Raw genomic sequence first — 24,995 nt, 5'->3', positions numbered from 1 at the left:
CATGGCCACCTCGATCGCCTGATATTACGCCCCTAGATTTCTTCCTCTGGGGAGAGATGAAACGCCTCGTTTACGAAACATCTGTCATGTCAGCTGAGGACCTCGTTGCTCGTATCAATGTAGCTGCAGCATCGATAGCAGAAACGCCGGGGTTGTTGGGTCGCACTAGACAATATTTGATTCACTGTTGTCGCCTGTGCTTGGAAGTACATGGTGGACAATTTGAAAACCGTCTGTGATGAGGTTCCCTTCACATCTCCATACTGTGTGCCCTTCAGGGTATGCAACCTATGACAGTTAATTTTTTTCGTTTTTACGTCATGGTGCCCTTTGCTCAGGAAATTTTCTTTGTTTTTTCGTGCCATTAAACACATGCCAATTTTCGGCGATACCAGCTCACGCAGAAGGCACACCCACCACACTCCCGTGAAATTTTCGTTCGCATCCTTTGGGGAATCCCTTGCACCGACATTGCACAACATTGCCGCGTGATTTTTTGACAAGATCGTACCCAATTTGTTAGTGGACCACCCAACACCGACGACTTCTCTCCACCCGTTTTGCCATTATTCACTTCGGAAAATCATTTTCCCACGTTTTCAAACGTCAATAACTCAGCAACAAAGCAGTTTCCGGAATTTCGTTACATGAACTTTCCACTTTATTTTCAATCGTGCAATCACCTCCCAAGCGTTGTAAACGAACTTACGAAACAACCTGTATAGTCTCCCCACAATAACCAAATATTGGCAAGCTGATGGAGGACTTCCCCTTCCCTTTCAAATACCATTCTGTACATAACCGTAGAACTTGGGACCTCTATTACTCAAGATTAGTCTGTTTGATACCCAGTGGAGGCACATGGCAGAGTGGTTCGGATCCCACTGTATATCCAGTCCCGATTAGCCTTCCTGTGCATAAAGTGGACTTAAAACAACAAGTCAATCAATCAAGATTAGTCAAAAGCAGGCACGTATCAAGACCTAATCGTGAAAAAGATACTATGGTTTTACACACAGAGAGAAATAAAATAGTTATAAAAAAAAGGAGTTTTCTGTATTACAAGTTCTAGACTCTCCCAAGTCTCATTCCAGCTCAAATGAGGTGATAAACAAACTGAAAAAAAAAAAAAAAATCACCCTAGTTTCAAGTGTAAGCAAAATTTTACTCGCTAAACTGCTGGAAAAGGAATACAATTCAATTGTATTCATATATTATGCACCATTTTCAAGGCCTACCAGATGGCTTAATGGTAACACCTTGTAATCAGAGGGCCCCGGTTTCAATAGCCGGTGAAGGCACACCGCTCCCGAAGGAGTGCTTTGGATCACATTTGAAACTAAATATTAAGATTTCACCAGATTTCTGACTGTGATGCACTGCAAATTCATAAGTCCTATAGGCTCGAATATCAGTTAATGAGTGAATGCTTCTACCAATGTCAAGTCACTGTTCAAATTGAAGGGGATTCCAGGAAAGTGTCTCCTGTCTCATTTTCACCAGCCTCTACATGTTCCAAACAGTTACATAAATTTTCCCCTTTGTAAATTTTCTGTTAATTTTGTATAATTTGTCTTTTAATTTTTAGGTTCATTTAACGCCGACAAGTCAGTCAAAATTGTCGATTTTTACACAAAATATTACATTGATTTTTTGTAGTAAGTCGAATGTTATGCACAGATAGGCTAATTGGGATTGGACCTACAGTTTAAAGTGGGACACGAACTCTGGACCCCATTTTACAAGGTGATGACGTTACTACTATGTGATCGGGGAAATCATTAATTTCAGATGAAATTCAAGGTTTGGAAATTCATTAAAATTTTCTTCCTCCACACCAAATTCATACAGAGTATTATCATCCTATTAAATGTTGCACTTTATACATTTCATAACAATAATACGCATGATGATCATGATAATAATAATAATAATATAATGAACGTTAATTTAAATTTTTCTTTTATTATTTAGTTTTGAGCCTCAAGAAATTAAAATACAGTTCTTGGGTCTCAACGTGGCGCAAAAGATTTAGTAAGTATTTATAATTGTATTGGGAGTCATTCCATGCCAAATCAACACAGATATGTGCAATTTCCAACCGGACCATCTCAGATTTTCATGAAATTTGGGTAGTTAAAAGTATGCATGGAACTTAGTAACTTTGAAAATTTTGAGTCTCGTGCATCTTGTAATTGTTAAATTATTCAAAGTCAAAGTTCGCATAAATTGCCCTTTTTGAGCCCGCTTAGCTATACTAAATGTGCTGTAACTCTGCCCCTATTTCACCTAGGAAGCTCAAATAAAGCTTGTTGTACAGGGAAGTGAACAAGCTTTCCACTGATATATAACAAGCCTACCTTTGGATAAAAATATATTTGTCACGTAACCTTGATTTTGACCTTGAATATCTCAAAACATGTCATCACCAAAAATTGTGAAAAATAATATATTTGGTCCCTCATGCCATACTCTAAAACATATCAAAAAATCATTCTGGGACTGCAATGGGATCAGAAGATACAAAATAATATGTGTAACTGTGTGACTGATAAAAACTTCATTACATGAACTATGACGAGTCAAAAGTCAGGTAACACTCCCTACAAAATGTAAAGGAGTTATCCTGGTCACGAAAGAAATAGGTTAGGCACAGGGAGATCCCTAGCTGTGTGTATCAAGTGCAGGTCCGGCATATTATTGACTGCCATATTGAATTCAATGCAAAAATTTCAAAGGAAAGGGGGTGATGTGATATATCAAATCAGTACAATTTCACGAGGAATGAAGCGGCAAAGGTTTTTCCTACATTTATTTAACCAGCAAAAAGGTATTACTGCATGCTTGTAAACATTTTATCCTTATCGAGGTGTTAAAAACAAAGCATTAGAATGCTCCTAATGTGTTAGGAACTCATCAAGATCACGCTGACATCTCGGGAGAGAAAGAAGTATACGCACCATTGCATATGATTTTAATCAGCGACATTCACCAAATAGTTGAATAGTGAAGAATATTGGGAAAAGTATCTCAAACAATTACGTGACACTTCCTTTGGAATGAAAATTTCTTCAGTGACGAGGCTAATTTTTATGTTCATGGTGAAGTTAATAAAAAGAATATGCAATACCTGTGATTTGATAATCTACAATAGACAGATCCCAGCCGAATGGTTGTTGCTGGTAAGCTAATGATGTATAGTGTATGGAGAATGGGAATGGTTGGTCCATATTCAACAATGGAACCTTAAATGGTGAGGGCTTCTTGAATTTGTTAAGTGAACAGGTTTTTCATCCTAACTTAGGGGATATGGCACTTTTTTTTGAAACAGGACATTATGTGACCACACTATGTGGACATTGTGGCAATTTCTTCACGCTAAATTTCTAGATAGATTGATGGGGATCTATTAAGAGCCTGCACATACCCCAGATCTAACATCTTAGGAGGACTTTTACCTTGAGAAGCATTTGAAGAGAATGGTGCATGCACTAAAAGTTCGTGATATTCACTATCTGAGAGAAGGCATAGTTGCTGCTTGTGATGATGTTGCACCTGCTACATTGCCAAATGTTCTATGTGAATGTGAGAGACGTCAACGAGTATGCTCACAGGAACATTGACAACATTATAATGTGCATATATCGTAAGTGAAAGATATGCGTATAACTTTTTCTGGTTAAATATATGTCGGAAAAACCTTCGCCACTTCATTTCTCGTGAAACAACAACCCCTCGCCTGTCAATACCCTCAAAAACAAGGAAAAAATAGATACAAGGTAAACAGTTTGAATTATTGAAATGCCTTCTTCTCTCCTTATTTAGTGTTGGAAATTATTTTACCTATTCCTAAGAATTAACCATGCCACCATTTCCACTAACCATGATACAGTCAAATTATTATTATTATTATTATTTTCAATTTCAATAGCAATTTGTAATTTCACAACAGCTTTCCTATATTTCATTGGTAAGTCTCTGGCAAAGCTCAAACTACATTATGAGAATTGCAATTTGTGATACTTAAAATTATTGTTTTGAAGTTTACCTGTACGAGTTTATAAGAATTATAATTTATTTTCAATAAAAATATAATGGATATTTATCCATACTCGTTTACATGTGTACCAAGATAAATATGATTTTCTACTAGCAGTGTCTTAGTCTTCTTTCTTTTTGACTCGTCTACGTTATCTAAAGGTTAAAACAACACATTTAAAATGTTGATGTAAGTGTAAATCTGCTCATTATAGTGTTTGAAAACAAAACCTTCGCCATGCAACTGTAGGCTTTTGGTGTGTGACAACTTTTTGCAATGGAGTTGTTGAGGAAGTTTGCGGCCTTAATTTTTGGTGAAATGGATTCAAAAGAAAATATATTAGGCAAAAGCATCGAAGATCTTAGGAATTACTATAACAATGCAAACTGTGCTTGCATTATATCTTAAATACTGCTTACTTTTCTCCAACGAAAAATAAAATACTTGGGAATAGCAAAAAAAATTGTGCCTCTGCCGCTATCCGCACCATCTGTTGATAGTTTCTTTTGGAAGGAGCACATGCTCCGATTTCCAGCTTCCCACCTTGGTTTCTCTTGGCTTGTTCGGTGGAGCAGGATGAACACAGGAAGAATACAGCAGACAGAGTTCATACGCCAGACGAACTCTGGGCTCTCACTGCCTAACCTATCTTGTCAACAGTCAGAGGAAATTGGTAAATTTCATTGTAAAGCATTGTAAAGACTTTATGAACTAAAAAAGCTGCTCTGTAAAATAAGTATCTTGAAATGTAGTGTTTTATAAAACAGAGAAGAAAACAAATTGAGGTTTTTAATTTTCAGTTGGGGGTTCATGTGCTCCGTGAACACCCTTGAGGCGATGCCTCTGCACATCACCCCCTTTCCTTTGAAATTTTTGCATTGAATTCAATATGGCAGTCAACAATATGCCGGACCTACACTTGACACACACAGATAGGGATCTCCCTGTGCCTAACCTATTTTTTTCATGACCAGGATAACTCCTTTACATTTTGTAGAGGGTGTTAAGTGACTTTGACTCATCATAGTTCATGTAATGACGTTTTATCAGTCACATAGTTACACATTATTTTGTATCTTCTGATCCCCTTTCAGCCCCAGAATGATATTTTGATATATTTTTTTTTCACGATTTTTGGTGACTTGTTTTGAGATATTCAAGGTCACGTGACAAAATTATATTTTTATCCAAAGGTAGGCTTGTTATATATCAGTGGAAAGCTTGTTAAATTCCCTGTACAGTAAGCTTTATTTGAGCTTCCTAGGCGAAATAGGAGCGGAGTTACAGCACATTTAGTATAGCTAAGCGGGCTCAAAAAGGGCAATTTATGCGAATTTTGACCTTGAATAATTTAACAATTATAAGATGCACAAGACTCAAAACTTTCAAAGTTACTAAGTTCCATGCATAGTTTCAACTCCCCAAATTTCATGAAAATCGGAGTTGGTCAGCTGTGTTGATTTCGTATAGAATGACTCTTAGGTAAAAAAAAAAATATATGCGAAAATAGGAATCTCTGAACGACCCTCTGCCATCCTACATTTTCTTCAATGCCCATTATGATGCATAACCTAGATATGTATAAAAAATCGGAGAGCATCAACGAGTAAGTCAACGAAATAACTGGGTTGCTTGTTTTGGATCAGACTTGTAAACCGACGTAATTTGTGTAAACTATAATAATTGATGGCGATTCACTTCCTCGACTTGCAACGCTGTCTGGTATTTTGAAAGCAGCCACCCACTGAAGGAATGAATGCACTTCCCTGAGTTTCCAAGGTCTTTGCGCGGACAAAACATAAACCAGATGTCAAAGCAAGATAAGTTTACAAATTGCAGTGTGAAACCCTCCCCCCCCTTTCCCCCGAGCAGCACATGATGGGTGCCGCAGATGAGAGAATACACATTCAGAGGGTTGCTTGCCCAGAAGCGACAGCAGCATCTTTAAAACTCTTCAAATGCCCAATTTAAAGCTGCTTTTCAACATCCCATTAATACTGCTTTACTATTTTTTGTACGCCAAACTAGAACTCCAAATTGATTTTTTAGAATCTACATCACTTCGTGTATCTTTCTAGAAAAGCCTTACAGAGTATCACCGAAATTGGAAGCATATGTTAAAAGATTTTGTCAATAGAAGGAGAAGCAGTTTTCAGCTGTTGAGAGAAACATCCAGCGGAGGCTTAAACCAGACTCATCTATCCAATAAATGAAAGCATTTAGCGACGATATACCCCTTGTACTCCATGCACATGAAGTAGATGCCAGCAGCCGTTTGTATTGAAGACGACAGTAAAGGAATGGCTGTTATTAAACAAAGATTCATGTAGGAGTGTGTGAAAGGGTAAAAAAAATCTCCACACAAGATTCAGTAAGTAATCACTAAGACTCTGAGGCATGTGTTAACAGGCACAAATACAAATTGAATCATTTAAAAATGCAAATTTACCACGATTAATTTATGATTAAACAAACACAATTTGGGCCAAAACCAAATTTATGGTGTAGTGTGTAAACTTGGAGGGGGATAAGGAAGAGTGAATATCTGGATATTTATGGTAAAAGTTTTATGTTTCTACTTTGCTCATTCCCTCCCCTACAATCATTATTTACTTTCTGTTTCAATATTACTGTAGTGATTTTGACTTTTTCTAAAGAAGTGTTCATGTTCAACTACAGTAACATGTTAGTTCATGTTTGGGGAATAAAAGATGCAGTATCAGTATCACATACTTGTAAGTGTAAAATTAGGAATTCACTTACATTTATGTATTTTATAACATGTTTATGATAACTTATCTTAGTTCACATATTTGTCACAGTGATAATTTTCTCGCTGCAGATTTTAAAGAACAGTATTGCTACGTGAAGACCCTATGCTCAGAAAGGGTTCCATTTGGGATTTCGGAAATACGCCACGTAAAGGATGCACATCCACCAGAAGAGAAAGTTTCTGCAAATTTCACAAGCGGAGTGACAGAAGGTGAGCTGTTTTGTCCCAAGAACCACACTGTGCTGAATACATATTACTGTGTCCAGCCCTCAGCGTCAACATCACAGTATGATTTCTGGCAACGGCAGAGAAAGAAATGGTGGAGAAAGGTATTTTTGTTGATTTATGTTCTTAAAACTGTGGATATTACACACTAATACAGTAAATGCTATCATTAAAGTGGTTTTTATTCTTGCTGTAGTATTTTGTCTGGGCATTTCACCACAAAAGGCTATTTTTGCCCACCACACTGTATGGGGATAAACCCCTAACTAAAACAAAATTGGGGACCGTAAGTTTTCAAGTTCATTCATCACTTAAGAAGCACTAAAATTATACTATGACCCACACCATGGCCGTGCGTCATGCTTTGGGCTCCTACTATGGGATGCATGCAGGTTCTAGTCTCCTGGGGGAAACGTAACAAACTTTTTCTCCTGAGATTTTAGCCTGTGTATGGGACTGCTAGCCACCCACCATCGTGATGAAATTGAGGAACTATGAACGAGTAGCGTAACCTGGTCATGAAAACTTACGACAACTTGGGGGTTTGTAATGCTGACCACACATCACCCTGTAACTGGTCAGATGATCGCCCACCTCTGCAAGTGGGGGTGAGGCCGGCAGTCGGTAGGTAGGCCTTGGCCCTCATGGGTTTCATCATATCTCTGAGGACTGAAATATCCTTACGTATTAAAAGCTGTGGCTGCAAAGGGCAAGAATATCAAGAAAAAGTCAAGAAATTATGCTTGTGGTGAAGAATGTTTTTTTTTTTTTTCATTTTTTTCATATAGTGAATTTACATTGTTATATACCTGTACTGGGATTTGATAAAATTGAATATTTGGAAATCTAAAATTGTATTGAGTTGTGGTTAGGATTTGTTCCCTTTGTTTCTCAATAATTACATTCTTGATGTGTGAAGTTTTGTAAAAATATTAAAGTAATGTGGTCATTCCTCATCCAGGATAAAGTTTGAAGCATTAATAATTGCAGCAAGTCTAAATCACTTGTTGAAGTACAGCTTCAGTTTTCATCTTAACCGGCCTTGTGGAAGGGTTTTTTCATTGAATAAAAATATGTATTTTCTTAATTTTCCACTATACCTAAGTAGGGCACTATTAAATAAATGTTAAGAAAAAGGGAGGAATGAATAGTCATGGAAAAGTCAAGAATTTTGGATTTGTTATTTTGGTAGACCCTGACGTAAGAATAAACACAGGACAACATAACCCCACAAGGGATTATCCTGACAGTGGTCTCAGCCATCAGAGCCTTATTAGCTTGCAAAAAAACAGTTACCAGAGTCAGTGGCCAAGGAACAGTTACCAAGGAATCACTGAACATAAGACATACAATTTGCTACAGTGGAAAAGAAGGAGGAGGAAGAGAATTTGGAGTGGCATTTATAATTGATAAGAAGATTAAAAGGAATATCTTGGATTTTAAACCAATCAGTGAAAGAATATGGTCCTTAAGAATTAAGACCAGGTTTTTTAACCTAACCTTGATAAATGCACATGCCCCAACAGAGGAAAAGGATGAGGTAACAAAGGATGTATTCTACCAACAGCTGGAAAGAGTATATGATTCAATGCCCAATAATGATACAATAATAGTCTTAGGAGACATGAATGCCAAAATTGGAAAAGAGCAAGAATATAGAGGAACGATAGGTATGCATAGTCTGCACAATGAATCCAATGAGAATGGGATGAGACTAATGGAATTTGCAGTAAGTAAGAACATGATAATTAGCTCCACTATTTTCATTTTCCCACATAAAGATGTACACAAAAGAACATGGATATCACCGGATGGTATAACATTTAATCAAATTGACCATGTTCTAATAGATAAAAGATTCGCCACACGCATATTAGATGTATGAACCATGCGAGGAGCACACTGTAGATCAGATCATCACCTGGTAACAATCAAATATAGATGCAGAATGAACAAAAATAAACCAAGTACAATAGTAGGCAGGAGAAATATAAGACTGAGGGATTATATCAAGAAGAAAAACTAACTGAATACAGAGGAGTTATAAAGGAAAGAATTCAAAGAAACCCAATAATACCAGAAGACTCTATAGAAGAAATGTGGGAGAAAGTGAGGGAGAATATAACAACAGCGAAAGAATTTAGGAATAGAAAATATATGGAATACCAGGATAGAGCAACTAGAGGAAGAGAAGAAGTGTATAAAGAAGCAAGAAGGGCAGCAGATAAAATTTGTAGAAGAAAGAAACTGAAATATATAAATGATAACCTGAGACAGATAGAAGGAGAATTTAAGGCAAATAATATAAAACAAGCTTTTAGAAAAGTTAGATCCTTCAAAGGAGGATACAAACCAAGAACAGACCTAATCCGCAAAAGCGAGGGAGAAATAATAAGTGAAAGGCAGGAGATTATGCAAGTATGGAAAGACTATTTTGAGCAGCTATTAAACCCACCCCTGAACAGAGAAGATAATGTAATAGAAATACAGATAAATAGAGAACAGCAAAATAATATAGAAGTACAAATCAAACCACCAACAAAAGAAGAATTTAAAAAAAAAAGGAATAAGGCACCGGGAAGAGATGGCATACCCAGTGAACAACTCAAAAAAGGAGGACCGGAATTAATAAAGGCAATATACCAGTTGATATATAAAAATGGGGATAAGCTAACATGTAACAACTACAGAGGTATATCACTTCTGTGAACAGCATATAAAATATTATCAGGACTTCTTAAAGATAGATTGGAACCCTTGGCGGAAAAATGCATAGAAGAATACCAAGCAGGTTTTGAATAGGAAGATCAACAACAGACCAGATTTACACATTAAGACAGATTACTGAGAGATGTTAGGAATACAATGTGGATCTATATATGATTTTTATAGATTTTAAACAGGCATATGACAGTGTACTGAGAGGGCAATTGGAAAACATACTACAGACATTTAAAATACCAGAAAAACTGATTAAACTGATTAGTCTGACCATGACAGGAACCAAAAGCCAAATTAAAATACAGAACGAACTCACAGAAGACATACTAGTGAACCAGGGATTGAAACAAGGTGATGGACTTGCTCCTTTACTTTTCAATATGGGTTTAGAATATATAATAAGACAAACTAACATAGACAGAAATGGCACTATAGTATATAAGACCACTCAGATAATGGCTTACGCAGACGACGTAATTATCATTGGCTGCAGCAGAAGAATCATATACTCAATTTAAAAAAGCAGCTAAAACAGTTGGCCTACAAATAAACTTAAATAAAACAAAAATGATGATCAAGAGTCGAAAGACCAAGGCATATGATGCAAGAAAAACAATATCAATAGGTAATGATGATATTGACTTGGTAGAAGAATTTGTATATTTGGGAACAAAAATACATAAAGATGGAAATGAAAGCTATGAAATCAAAAGAAGAATAAATCAGGGAAACAAATTTTATTTTTCCCTATTGCCGATATTCAAAACCAGGGAAGTACACGGCAGTGGCGTCTCGTGGCCTCAAATTTAGCCGGGGCTTATTTTTTAAAGAATTTAAAATATAATGACAATTCACATGAATTACAAAAAATAGGTATTTTTTGTTCTAGACTACAAAACTGGACTTACTTTTTTGAAAGAATTTAAAATGTAATGACAAATTACATGAATTACAAAAAAACGGGTATTTATCTTCTAAACTACAAAACTGGACTTATTTTTTTAAAGAATTTAAAATATAATGACAATTCACATGATTACAAAAGAAACAGGTATTGTTGTGAAACATACCTTTCTACGAACGTTGACTCCTGTTCTTCTGCTCAGCAAATTTTGTTATTACTTTTTCGTTGAAGCCCTCTATGTTTGAAATGTATTCTATCTCTATTGTAAGCAAGTGCCAAGGCATTTGGTCTGTCTTGTCCCATTGCATTTCTTAAGCAGGTTTTAATACGCTTCAATGTGCTGAAACTTCGTTCAGATTCAGCTGTTGCCACTGGAGTTATTAAAACTATGTTTGTCATTTTTACTGTTTTTGAAAAGGTACCCCTCTAAATAATTTTAAATAAAAAATTAATGCAATCTACTGATAGAGTTTATTTTTTCAACTCTTCACTACAATAAAGAACACAAAGTTACCTCTTCTGTGAAGGGATAATAAATCTGGGAAGATGCCTGTTTAAAGATTGTTCTCTTTCATTATGTCCTCGTAGAGCAAGTTCATGTCGACCACAGAATTTTAAGCAATCGATAATTCTATTTAATATATGCCTATTTTTCCAGACAAATTCATTGTGTCTTGTAATTGACAGCCTATGTTCTTCATCAATTTGTGTTCGAACATCAACCCTGCCAAACTCACTCAAACATAGCGAATGAAAACCACCAAAACACATCACGCGAGATCGAACGCGACGCAACGGAAGTAGCCCCGAATCAGCACTCAAATCCATTGCACTCTCCCCTCCTCTTTCTGCTAGCATGTGACCTTCACTGTAGCGTAGGTGGGTGTAGGCCACGCCTTCCTTTGCGACGTGCCCCGGAAAGCGATAATTGACATCAATGCCGCTAGGAGCGCTGTCGTATCCATTGCAACAGACGATGAATTTACGTGGGTAAAAATTGCCTTTTAAAAGACTGTGTGATAGTTATGCGTTATGGTGATTGATAATTACGTGCATACGTCCATTTTTCTTTAGGGGCTAAGCCCCGGAAGCCCCAAGGGACGAGATGCCACTGGTACACAGAGTAACTAAGGTTAAACTATATACACCTATAATCAGACCAACATTGCACTATGGAAGCGAGAGCTGGACGTTCAATAAGAAATCTGAGAAGGACCTGGATGCTTTTGAAAGGAAAATTCTGAGAAGAATATGGGGATCAGTAAGAGACAGGGATGGATGGAGACTAAGATATAACAATGAGTTGTACCATCTATACAAAGAATTATGCATATCCCACTATTAAATTTAAAAGACTAAAGTGGGGGGGGGGGTTATAACCCTCATCAACCCCCCCCCCCCTTGGGCACGTCACGGACCAGGATGTACTATGTGGAAGTGAGATTTACTTTAGGGTGCCTTACCAGGTCACCTCTTACACCATGAAGAAACATACATGCACACACATACACGCAACCTATACATGGCTAGACACTCTACCTTAGTGCAAAATAAAATAACAAAATGCACCTTAACCTTTAGCAGACAAGTGGTATCTATGTTTACCACCTCCACGTAACAGCATTTAATGCGTCATTTCTTCAACACAACACATGATATTTCAGTTGGTATTTCAGAAATTATATTCAAGAAGACAGGAGAAAATGAAAACACCATATGTAGCCTAATTATAGAAGACACATTCTTGCAACAAAAGTCACAAAAATTCAAGACTTAAAAAGAATTTTCAGGAAACTATTTTGCACCCTACATAATAGATTACATGAATGTAAATAAATAACAAATACACAGCTAACTTGCAAGAGTGTTCACACTGCTTTACCTCAAAGAGCAGGTGATTGGAACTGTGTGTAGCATTCATACATTACGAAACACCCTAAACTGGAGGAGTAAAAAGAAACATATTCTTCCTAGCTAGTCAAATTCTTAATGAAATAATTGTCCCTGCTTCATTACTTGAACAAAATAAGTTTATGAGGCTTTTTTAAGTACATTGCCTACTTGCAATCTGCTCATAGAAAAAGAAAGAAAAATTCTTGAAGTACTTTTCATGGTTGGTGTCACCAAAACTCAAGGGGTTCTGGGTTTGATACCCAGTGGAGGCATATGGCACAGTGGTTCAGATCCCACTTTAAACTCTAGGTCCATTCCCGATTAGCCTATATCTGCATAAAGTGGACTTAAAATTCAAGATATATGAACGAAGTGGGTGTTACAACAAAACTTGGCCAAATACTATTAAACACACCACCCTGCATTTTTTAAAAAATCGGATGATTTGAAATCAATAGGTGATTCTGGAAGTATTTTGAATGCTGATAACGGAAATAACATCCATTTTTTCCCATCACGTCAGAATTTTTCACAATTTCACAATCAAAATTCTCATATTTGCCATTACATTGCATCCATTACCTAACGCACCAAACATATCAAATTAAATTATGCAAGGGAAGTTTAGGTTGTTTCCAAATCAATAAGTGAATTCGAAAGGATTTATAGTGCTGATCACGAAAATGATGTCCATTTTTTCCCATCAAATCAGAATTTTTCACAATTTCACAATCAACATTATCATATTCGCCATTCCATTACACCTATTACAGAATGCAAGAAAATAAATGTAAGCAAGCAAAATTTAGGTGATTCTGGAAGTATTTTGTTGCTGATCATGCACATGATATCCATTTTCCCACATCACGTCAGGATTTTTCACAATCAAAATTATCATATTCGCCACTCCATTATGTATATTACAGAACGCAATAAAATAAATTTAAACAAAGGAAATTTTGGATGTTTAAAAAGCAATAGGTGATTCTGGAAGTATTTTGCTTGCTGATCATGCACATGATATCCATTTTCCCCCCTTCACGTCAGAATTTTATATAATTTCACAATCAAAATTATCATATTCGTCATTCCATTACATATATTACAGAACGCAATAAAATAAATTTAAAGAAAGGAAATTTCAGATGTTTACAAACCAATAGGTGATTCTGGAAGTATTTTCATTGCTGATCATGCACATGTCACCCATTTTCCCCCATCACATCAGGATTTTTCACAATTTTACAATCAAAATAATCACATTTGCAATTCCATTATGTCCATTACAGAAAGCAATAAATTTAAACAAAGGAAATTTTGGATGTTTACAAACCAATAGGTGATTCTGGAAGTATTTTGCTTGCTGATCATGCACATGATATTAATTTTTCCCCATCACGTCAGGATTTTCCAAAATTTCACAATCAAAATTATCATATTCACCATTCCATTACGTATATTACAGAATGCAATAAAATAAATTTAAACAAAGGAAATTTTGGATGTTTACAAACCAATAGGTGATTCTGGAAGTATTTTCATTGCTGATCATGCACATGATATCCATTTTCCCCATCACATCAGGATTTTTCACAATCAAAATTATCATATTCGCTATTCCATTACGTGTATTACAGAATGCAATAAAATAAATTTCAACAAAGGAAATTTCGGATGTTTACAAAACAATAGATGATTCTGGAAGTATTTTCATTGCTGATCATGCACATGTCATCCATTTTCCCCCATCACGTCAGGATTTTTCACAATTTTACAATCAAAATAATCACATTCGCAATTCCATTAAGTCCATTACAGAAAGCAATAAATATAAAGAAAGGAAATTTCGGATGTTTACAAACCAACAGGTGATTCTGGAAGTATTTTGAATGCTGATTACGCACATGACATACTCTATGTGATCAGAAGTATCTGGACACACACCTGAAAATAAAGTACAAGTTTGGGCAACCCTCCATTGGGAACACTTGGCAGTCAATACAGTGTTGGCCCACCGTTAGCCTTGATGACAGCGTTCACTCTCACAGGCATACTTTCAATCAGGTGACGGAAGGTTTCCTGAGGAATGACAGCCCATTCCTCACAGAGTGCCAAAATGAGAAGAGGTATTGATGTGGATCGGTGTGGTCTAGCACGAAGTCGGCATTCCAAAACATCCCAGAGATGTTCTATGGGATTCAAATCAGGACTCTGCGCAGGCCAGTCCATTAGTGGGACGTTGTTGTCATCAAACCAATCCCCCACAAGCCCTGCAGTATGGACGGGTGCTCGGTCGTGTTGAAAGACACAATGGTCATCCCCGAACTGGTCTTCAATGGTAGGCAGCATGAAAGCTGTTAAAATGTCAACGTAAGCTTGTGCCGTGACATTGCCATGTAAAGCAACAAGGGATGCAAGCCCCCTTCAGGAGAAACATGACCACACTGTAACCCCGCCACCTCCTAATTTCATTGTCGGCACTATACAGGCTGGTAGATGTCTTTCACCAGGCATTCGCCACACCCACACCCTACCATCGGATCGCCACATTGTGTACTGTGATTCATCACTCCACACAAGGATTTTCCACTGTTCTATGGTCCAGTTTCGACGCTCCTTGCACCACACGAGGCTGCGTTTGGCATTTGTCTGTGTGATGTTTGACTTATAGGCAGCTGCTTGGCCATGCAAACCAAGTTGCCGCACCTTGCGCCAAACAGTAATGGTGTTTGGAGTAGATCCTGATGCAGTCGGAATTCCTGTGTGATGGTGGTGATGAATGACGATAATGCCGTACGACCCTCTTCAACACTCGATGGTCTCTTCTGGAGGTCAACATGGGAGGTTGGCCTGCATGCTTTTGGGTTGCACACAGACTTCCTACACAAGTGGCACCCAACCAACTGACCACGTTGAAAGTCTGTGAGTTCCTCAGACCATCCCATACTGCTGTCTCACACTGTCTGCAGACTACTGAGTTCGCTGACTATATGTTCCATGCTGTAGATGGCAGTACTGTGTCGCCCTCTATGATAAACACACGTTTCGCGGTGTGTCCGGATACTTTTGATCACATAGAGTATATTTATTCATCATGTCAGGATTTTTCTCTGATCATGATTTTTCTCCACATCATTAAGTTCAATCAACACACTACATTATAACATTCAGTTTTGGACATTTTGTGAAGGAAATTTTTATGAGGGATTTCGAAAATGGAATTTATGTAATCAAAGTTTACAATTTTCATATCAATGTGTCTTGTGAAGATGGAAGGTGGATTAAATGCTTACTATTCTATGTGCATTTATAGTTGGATATTGGAGGATTTGTATTGTAGAAAGCCAATATTTTACCATCATCTAAACAGAGCCATCTATTGAGGAAATCAAGGAACTACACATTTTTATCATGAATTGAAGGCAGTTAATATATTGCTATTTTCTGAAAAAACTACATGTGATGGGTAAAAATGGATTTTATTTTTGGAATCAACATGCTGAAATTATTCAGGGTCAACAGGCTTCTGTGAGTCATCCAAACCCATGCAGACCTGTGTAATTTACTTAAAGCAACCAGTTAATTTAGGTGACTGCTCTCCTAATTTAGACCTCAATCAAGGCAAGAATGTCAGCATTCTTTCCAAGAAATCGCTTGTGCACAATTATTACAGCAATATCAATAACAAAATCTTTTTGAACAGAAATACCATTAGATAAGGCATAACTTACACCACATGCCATCATTTCACTAACTAATAAAGACCAGTTTTGGCATGTACTTACTTTGTTCTCAAGCTTTCACCACATCATGTGGCTACCTCAGGAGATAGGACAAGTATAGTAAAGATTTAAGATATGGGAAGGTAAGTTAAAGGTGAAAAAAGGTTAAAAAGACAATAAAAAGTTAGACAAAGCAGTGCCCTGTCAACAGTGGCATGGGTCATAACCCTTCAGCCCACTATTCCTTAAAAACAAAGAACGTCAAATGTAGGAAAAGATGGCAAAATGAGGGCTGACTGCCAAAAAATGTGTACATAACCCCTCCCTTTCGAAAATCCTGGGCACGCTACTGCCTGTCACCCCTTCCTACTCCAACTTTTTATCTTTTTAACCTTTAACTTACCTTCCCATGTCCTAAATCTCTACTATACTTGTCCTATCTCCTGAGGAAGCCACATGATGTGGTGAAAGCTTGGGAACAAAGTAAGTACATGTCAAAACTGGTCTTCATTAGTTACAGAAATACCATAGCTTCTAGCATATCCAACACCAGCCATGACGGGACCTCATGCTTATTCATTTTTCCTCCCACAGTTTTCAACAAATCCAGGACGTTTCAGTTTGACAGATATCCAGAACCAAGGAGGAGTCCAAGTGGTAGAAATCAAAGCTGAATTTCCATGGGGTATGGAGTCACTAGAAACTATAAGAAATTTGGGAACAACACTATTTGATGAAATGAAGGAATCAGATAAACAAATATTCATGGTAAATGGAAATCAAATCATTCTTGCCAAAATATAATTTTGTATTTTAATATATAATGGCTTAATGTCAGGACAGAAACCTTTTTTTCAATCCAAGTTCCATTTATGCTACATTTTTGTATTTCCAGGGAAACTCTTTGGTTGTCAACTTCAATTCCATACCATAAAATTGAATGTGGTATAATTTTCACAATTTCAGTGTTAATTGTGACTAACAAGATGATTGTATCATTTCAAACCCACCCTGTTTGTTACTTTATAGTGGATTCTTGATTTAATAGCACTACTTGTTTCATCTGTAGTCAGTTTGCTAAATAATCACTGAATGCTCCTCTTGCAGGCTAAAGATGGTCGTAAGGCTGTGCTACCACACATAATTGAAAGCAAGATAATACTTGATAAAGCTGTTCTGGCATTTGTGTGTGACGCATATCATGAAAGAACAGTCCTTAATGTTCCACTTCAAATAATGAGGTTCCATCGTAAACTGACTCCATACAAAGCCACTTTTGCAGCTTCTGCCTCCAGTAAGTAGTGAAGCCATGTGGTATGCATTTGTCTTTTTCTCTTTTTTTTTCTAATGGGTACCAGGTTTGTGATATGGTGAGCATGAGAAATCTGTTGATTTTAAAAACATGTACATTAATCTTTTAACTTTTGTTAAGTTATTTTGAAACAGCTTCAGTGCTGAACATATTTAAAATAAAGTTTTTCTTCCTTTCATTATATGCTGGTCTTGTCTGTCCATTTCAGCTACCAGATATATGAGGATAACATTTAGTGGATTGATAGATACAAGGGTCGTTCAAGGTTGACCGGGACTTTTATTTCTGTAGAGGAAATAGGTAGCAGAAGAAACACCAAACTATGTCAGTTTTTCAAAGTAATCTCCGTGCGTGCCGAGGCACCGTTGTCATCGTTCTGGCAGCTCCCGAATTCCTTTGGCGTAGAAAGAACTTGGTTGTTGTCCTAGCCACTGGAGGACATCGCTCCGCAGTGCTTCGTCTGTCGTGAATTTCTTCCCTCCCAGATGGTCTTTAAGGGGTGCAAACAAATGATAATCACTGGGGGCTAATCCGGACTGTAGGGGGGATGGGGCAGTCGTACAGCACCACTCAACAATGTGGAGTAATACTGGGCATTAATCGTGCTCCCTTTGTCCAGAAAATCCACATGGATAACGCCCTTCATGTCCCAGAAGACACTTGCCATGATCTTTCCAGCGGACGGCTGCGTCTTGCTTTTCTTGGGGGGCGGGGAACCTTTATGCCGCCACTCCATGCTGCATCTTTTGGTCTCTGGGGTTGAATTGTGCAACCATGTTTCATCACACGTGATGATGGATTGCAACAATTCATCACCTTCTGCTCGAAACCGATTCAGAAGCTGTTCACAGACCGTCCTACGTGTCCACTTCTGATCGAATGTCAACTGGCGGGGAACCCACCTTGCACAGATTTTGCGGAAGCGTAAGTGGTCGTGAATGATTGTCTCAACACTCCCGACATTGATATTCACCTCGGCAGCAATATCCCGCACTGTTACTCGCCGGTTCTCAAGAATCATTTGCTCAACACGTGCGATATTCACTGGTGTGACTGCAGTCGGGCGAATGTGTCCATGCGCTTAATTTGTCACCAGCTCCCGTCTTTCGCGAAACTGCTCACACCATTCGTACACTCTTGTCCGCGACATCGTTTGTTCACCATACTGTGCTTGCAATCGTCTGAAAATCTCGGCTGGTTTCACTTTCTCCTTCACGAGAAATTTGAGTACACGCCGCTGCTCCACATCCACAGACACACTGCTTACTGCCATGTTCGCTGCAACTGCTGCGCATGTGCGAAATACGTCATGCCGGGTGCTAGTTACTCACGAAGGAATACATTACGTCACCCACACGTTTCATCATGATCCGGCTATTCATCGATTTTTTACGTACGAAAATCCCGGTCAACCTTGAACGACCCTTGTATATCAAATATAATTCACCACAACATAAGCCCATGTGGTACTCTCTCAGTTAGTGCTGAGTTGATACTTGAAACTTGTAGCAATTAAAAGGTAAAAAAAGGTAAAGTGTTCCCCTGTGCTTACCACCACGCCATGAAGGCGTATAGGGGGTGTGGGGGTAACGCCTCACACTTTCTTGATCTGGTCGTGAGTGGGGGTGATGTGATCAGCACCACGCCCCTGACCGCCTTTACCCCCCAGGGTTTCCCCCAGGTACCCATGTTATTCGATGCTGGGTAGGCGCCGGGGCCGCTTCCAATGTTAGAAAAGTTCCCGGATTTGAACCGGCCGGGGATCGAATCCGGGACCTTTAGCATGGTAGTCAGACGCATTACCAACTGAGCCACCGCGGCCACAATTAAAAGATGTTCAAAATATTGATTAATATTAGTGAGTGAGTATCCCAGTCATAGGCGCAGACTCCATGGGGCTTGGGGGGGGGGGGCTCAAGCCCCCCCAATGTTAACGATGTGGGGGCAAAACCCCTCAAATAATTTTGCTTAAGATTCCGAACACTGAGGCCAAAACTTAAAAAAGGGAGGGAGTGAGTCATTCATTAATTTTTTCAGTGATCAGAGCCCCCCCAATAATTTTGACAACTCGGCGCCCCTGATCCCAGTCCAACTATAAACGCAACTTTACCAGAGTGTTGCTTCCAAATATTCAAGAATTACATCCAAATATAAAAATACCTCTTAAGTAATCACAAGATAGTTTCTTTTGACATAACATTTGTACAAATCAGTTGAAATTTCAAATTTTGCATAACTTCCAGGATAATTACCCTGTAAAATTTTTGCGAATGCCGCCAACCATCAAAATGCCAGAAAAGTTTCAGCAGAGTTCGGTAAATAAAATCCAACCGACCGATACCAATATATCAGTATCGTTATCAACTCAACCCTACTGATGGTGAATTGAGGATCACCATCCACCCATGCCAGAGCAGCACAGCATATGGAGTTGGGTTAGACAATGGAGATCCAATGGGAGTGTGCAGAAGCAGCAGGTCTGGCTTCCTTATCCTTCTCGATGCAGCAAAATTGAATTGAAATTTTCTAATTAGTAACCATGGAGCATAGCGTGATTGCAGAGTAACAGTTCTCTTGTATGTACACATTGCTTGCATTGTAGAATTATTTTCCTGTAGTTTACGGTTATTACAAGCATAAGAAAACAGTTTTTCGTTGTGACGTTTCAGGAGAACACATGCTCCCTTCATCAGACATTTATTTTCATTTTGACTAAAGATGCAGTTATAACAATGGTTAGCAATTTTTTAAACAAAAAGAATCCGTTATAAAATGGATGTTGTCAATGTTACATTGTTGTAATATAGCAACTGTGAAAAGAAGCAGTCTGTTTTATTTTTATTTCAGATAAAAAAAATTTGATCACATAATTTTTTATTTAAAATTATGAATCCTAAATATCATCAGTAAATTCAAAGTCATTTCTTTTTCACAAATGGAGTAAGCCACCATCTTTAAAATTTAATGTAACAGAAAACATCAAGAGACTTTGTGAAAACAATGAAGTCATCATTGTTTTCACAAAGTCTCTTGATGTTTTCTGTTACATTAAATTTTAAAGATGGTGGCTTACTCCATTTGTGAAAAAGAAAACTCCATACTGGATCTATGTTACCATTTTTATTATTTAATTTATTCCAGTGTTCTTCTGCAATGAATGAAGCTTCCCAGACATTCAACTCTATGTTTCCCGTCAATCTTTATAATCAAATGCTTTTCTTCGATGATGTGAGCTGACATACCTGTTCTTGGTTTTAGATTTATAATGTCCAAATCGTGTTCATGCCATCTTATTGCCATTTCCTTGCTGTTTGTCCTACATAATCCTTTGAACATGAACAACTTATACTATATATTCCTGTGCTTTCCACATCTGATAGAGAGTTTCTCATTTTGAATTCATTAAATATACATTCCAAACTTCTTGGTGATCTAAAAACAATTTTGAAATTAAATCTTCAAAAAATTTTGGCAATTTTATGTGAGAACCCCTTGTGGAATGGAATGCACACAAATTTATTTTAACAGATTTTTTTTGTCATCTTTGTATTTATCTTTTCCTTTAGTTTTCTTGTGAATTGTTTTTTGATTTGGTTTACTCTGTTAGTGTGAAAGCCATTTTCTTTTGCTATATTAAAAAGTCTTTCTTCTTCATTTTTGATATACTTATTATTAAAACATAGTCTTTGTGCTCTCAGGAAAAAAAAAATATATTATCCATTGTTGTACGTGAATGTTCTGAATTGGCATGGATGTATTTTTCCCCTGCTAATTTTTTCCTATGGACTGATGTTTGAATTGTTGTGTCAGTTGTCTTAATTTGCAGATCAAGGAAAGAAATTACATTGTTATTCATGGGTTCGCAAGTGAATTTTATGCGACGATGTGATTCATTTAACAATTTAAATAAGTCCATGATGGTTTTCTCATTTTTAGCAATAAATAGCACATCATCTACATATCTGATGTAGAGTATGATATCTGCACCTATCTCATTAACAATTGGATATTCTATGGAATGAAGGAAAATGCTGGAGATGATTCCGGATACTGGGTTTCCCATTGATGGACCATTACTTTGCTGATAGATTTTGCCATCAAATATAAAGTAATTATATTTTGCACATACAGTAAACCATCAAACCATTTCCCATGATTCTACTGGGTTAACCTTCATCTCAATAAGCTATCTGTGTAATGCATCTGTGGCACCTTCTATTGGGACACTAGGATATAAATTTTCAACGTCAAAACTTGCAATACGATACTCATTATTCCAAACAATATTTTTTTTTAGTCAAATGAAAATAAATGTCTGATGAAGGGAGCGTGTGTTCTCCTGAAACATCACAACGAAAAACTGTTTTCTTATGCTTGCAATAACCGTAAACTACAGGAAAATAATTGCAGAGTACATGAAGCTTTGGATTTTCTTTTAGTCTATCCCCACCATTACCTGCAGTTATGCACTAATGGCATATTGATGAAGTTCGGGATCAAACGTACAAGTCAAAACCAAGGTGTGGGAACTTAAGTTCTGTTTTAGGAACTGCAACTAGTTCCACATGCTGAGCAACTTTCAACTCCGTTTACACGCTGAATTTTTTTATTTGCAGATAAAAACCAAGCAGAAATATTAAAAGAACTGGCCTTGATGTTAGCAAGAAGACTGAGAAAGGTTGGAATAAGCACGCTCTTATTACCCGATGCTGTGAAGAAATCCCTTGAATCACAGTTTGCTAGGTAGGTTCAAACCAAGTGTAATATTACCATTTTCTGTTTTAGATGGATGTTATTGTTAGTGACAGTTTTCTACATAAAGTTTTGCTGAAGAAATATTAATTTGCCTTCAACAGATCTTGGTTTAATGAATTCAGATCTGAACCTCCATAATTAATACCGTGCGTTCATTTCGATCTTCAGCCGAGAGATCGGGAGAAGCTTGGCGGGCAGCGCTGACGGAGATGCCGACATTTGACTTCTGCCTTCAAAGAAAATTATATATTTGAAGTTTATTTTTACAAAAACCTCTGATGCACAAATTTACCTTTTTATTAGGGGTAAGCTGATACTTTTCTGGAGTGACATTTGCTCATGGAGCTCCTGAAAATTATCCAGAACTCATTGTTCCACTGTAAATATCGTATTCTACACTTCTCTTGAGTTGTTCAAGGACCAAGCTGGGAAAAAAACTTAAAATGAAGGAAAAATGTAAAATCGAGGAAAATTTTGTAACATTTCACATTGAGACCATCAAGATGTGGAAAAATGTAAAATCGGAGTTCCATTGTATCAGAATCGATAAGAAAACTGGTGTAAGCTTGACCTACTTTTTGTGTTAGAGGGAATTATTTGTATTTCAACTTAGGGAACTATTCAAAAGACCACTCTAGAAATAACACGGTTATTAATTTCAAACCTACACTTCCCAATTATCCCAGCCTAATTGCTGTAATTATTTTTACTTTCTTTTTTCAGAAATGATGAAATGGGTATTCCTTACACTGTAGTTCTCAATGACAATAGTCTGACTACTGGCATAGTTGGATTACGAAGTAGGGATACAACTTTAAAGGTTAGTAAAGGTGTTCCTTCAGTATAATTATTCTCCTCAATAAATACAAGCAAACTCTACCAAACAGTTAAACGATAAGAAACCATGTACCGGATATTTGTAGCTTGTGTTATTTCTACACAGCGGAGCTATTTTCATTTTATTGCACATATTCTGTCTTTTTTTTTTACGAGACCACTTGCTAATTTATTTTAAGGAACACAGGTAAATCAAGCAAAGTGTGAGATCTCAAATGTGTATCTGCAATTCGAAGGCAGAAAACATTTATATTATCGGCACTTTGGGGGGGGGGGGCATTCTGAATAGGCTCAATTACATCTCTAGCAAAATTACTAGTTGGGGAAAATACACCTTGCATTTTATTTTCTACCTAACTTGTTACTTTATATTAATATTAAAATACATACCTTTAAACAGTTGAATAGTCACTTTCAAAACTAGTCATATGAATTTTGTCTCATGATTTTTATGAACAAAAGTAATACAGAAACATTGGGAACACATCCTATGGAACAATGAAATTATTTTCAATTTTTTTTACAAAAATGTTCACATTTGAAAAATTGAAAGCAGGCCCCTGTGCCAGAGTGGGTAGCACATCGTGCTATGTTGCCAAAGGTCCCAGGTTCGAATCCAGGCCTGGGCGTGGTTGTTTGCGAGTGTCCATTCATCAATTTCATATCATCACTCATCCCCATCTTCGCAAATTGGCCAAAAGTGGCACAAAAAGCAAAGTAAAATAAAGTAAATCAATCAATTGAAAAGCATTAAGTGGCAGGCTGTCACCTTAGGTAAGCTAGGGATAATGTTACAACAATTCTGACAATGTTTTTCTCTTCATGAAAAAAACCTGCATATTTAGGTTTTATGTTTACAAATACATATACTGCATATAAATTTGCACTTTATGATCAGGAACAAACTTATTGTAAATTAAATACCAATTCTACTTATAACTTAACACATTATTGTTATGTTGTTTTAGAACCTCCAGCCGATTTGGTAATGAAATATTTATTTTTTTCCTTTTTAGGAACAACTTCATATATCAAAACTGACTGAATACGTAGAACTCCTGGTGAAGAATGATTAATTTAGTGATAATCATCTGTGAGGAAATAGAAACTATTGTTTATAAAGTAGATTTAGGAATGAAGAGAATGTTGTTTAGTAGCCTAAGTGAGAATAGGCACATTTATATTGCTATGAATTATTGTTAATTAGGATCATGTAAATTTAAAAATAAATACATCTCTTTTGTACATAAAATATGATTGTGTATTCTTCTTTAATAATTATTTTACTATGTGACAAAGTCTAACCAGCAATTGCAAGTAGTAAGATCTCAAGGGCCTAGATTGCCTGGATGTAAAGTAAAGAGAGTAACTGCTTACTTTTGCTTTTTGGAGATATAAGTGAATGGGTGAGAGAAAGATAAAGATTCCACATTTTGGTCATTTTGACCTGAGATAGCCATTCTATTGCTTGAGCTAAGCTGCATCAACTGACAGAGAAAGCAACATTCTCCATTTCAGCTTGTTGTAGTAGTCAGCAGGAAATATCATTCAGGGGAAGAAGGAAAACATTCCTGAAATATTTGCCTTTAGCTCTCAGCACCGACAAGAAGCAGCAGCCAACATTTGAAGTAAAAAGTGTTCAAAATCAAGTTTAACCTTTTGCATCCCGAGCATCTTGATCAAGATCCTACATGTAACCCCTTGCATCCCGATCGAGATCATCTAGCATGCTCGTAGTTTTTACGTTATAATGTTGCTATTTTTGGATGGATTTGAAATTTTCTTCTTTTACACACATATTAAACAATTATGAC

At 37.1% G+C, this 24,995-nt stretch overlaps 1 protein-coding gene across 3 annotated transcripts in view; it reads left to right on the top strand.

Moving 5' to 3' along the window:
• The window catches only part of PolG2 (DNA polymerase subunit gamma-2, mitochondrial), a 29,395-nt gene extending 5,004 nt beyond the window's left edge, over nt 1-24,391 (top strand). The window contains exons 2-8 of one of the 3 annotated variants that reach the window (XM_083125924.1): nt 1,975-2,034; nt 6,882-7,141; nt 16,872-17,045; nt 17,385-17,571; nt 22,206-22,332; nt 23,068-23,164; nt 24,198-24,391. In XM_083125924.1, coding sequence (XP_082982050.1) covers nt 1,975-2,034; nt 6,882-7,141; nt 16,872-17,045; nt 17,385-17,571; nt 22,206-22,332; nt 23,068-23,164; nt 24,198-24,257 — 965 coding nt within the window. In that variant the 3' untranslated portion in view covers nt 24,258-24,391. The remainder of the gene's footprint in view (nt 1-1,974; nt 2,035-6,881; nt 7,142-16,871; nt 17,046-17,384; nt 17,572-22,205; nt 22,333-23,067; nt 23,165-24,197) is intronic. The other 2 variants (XM_083125925.1, XM_083125926.1) reach the window with 2 other exon arrangements.
• The last annotated feature ends 604 nt before the right edge of the window (nt 24,392-24,995 follow it).

This window comes from Lepisma saccharinum, chromosome 7 (assembly GCF_977018435.1).
Source record: "Lepisma saccharinum chromosome 7, izLepSacc3.1, whole genome shotgun sequence".
NCBI lineage: Eukaryota > Metazoa > Arthropoda > Insecta > Zygentoma > Lepismatidae > Lepisma > Lepisma saccharinum.
The sequence above is the reverse complement of the archived record's forward strand: the minus strand, read 5'-3'. Positions and strand labels throughout refer to the sequence as shown.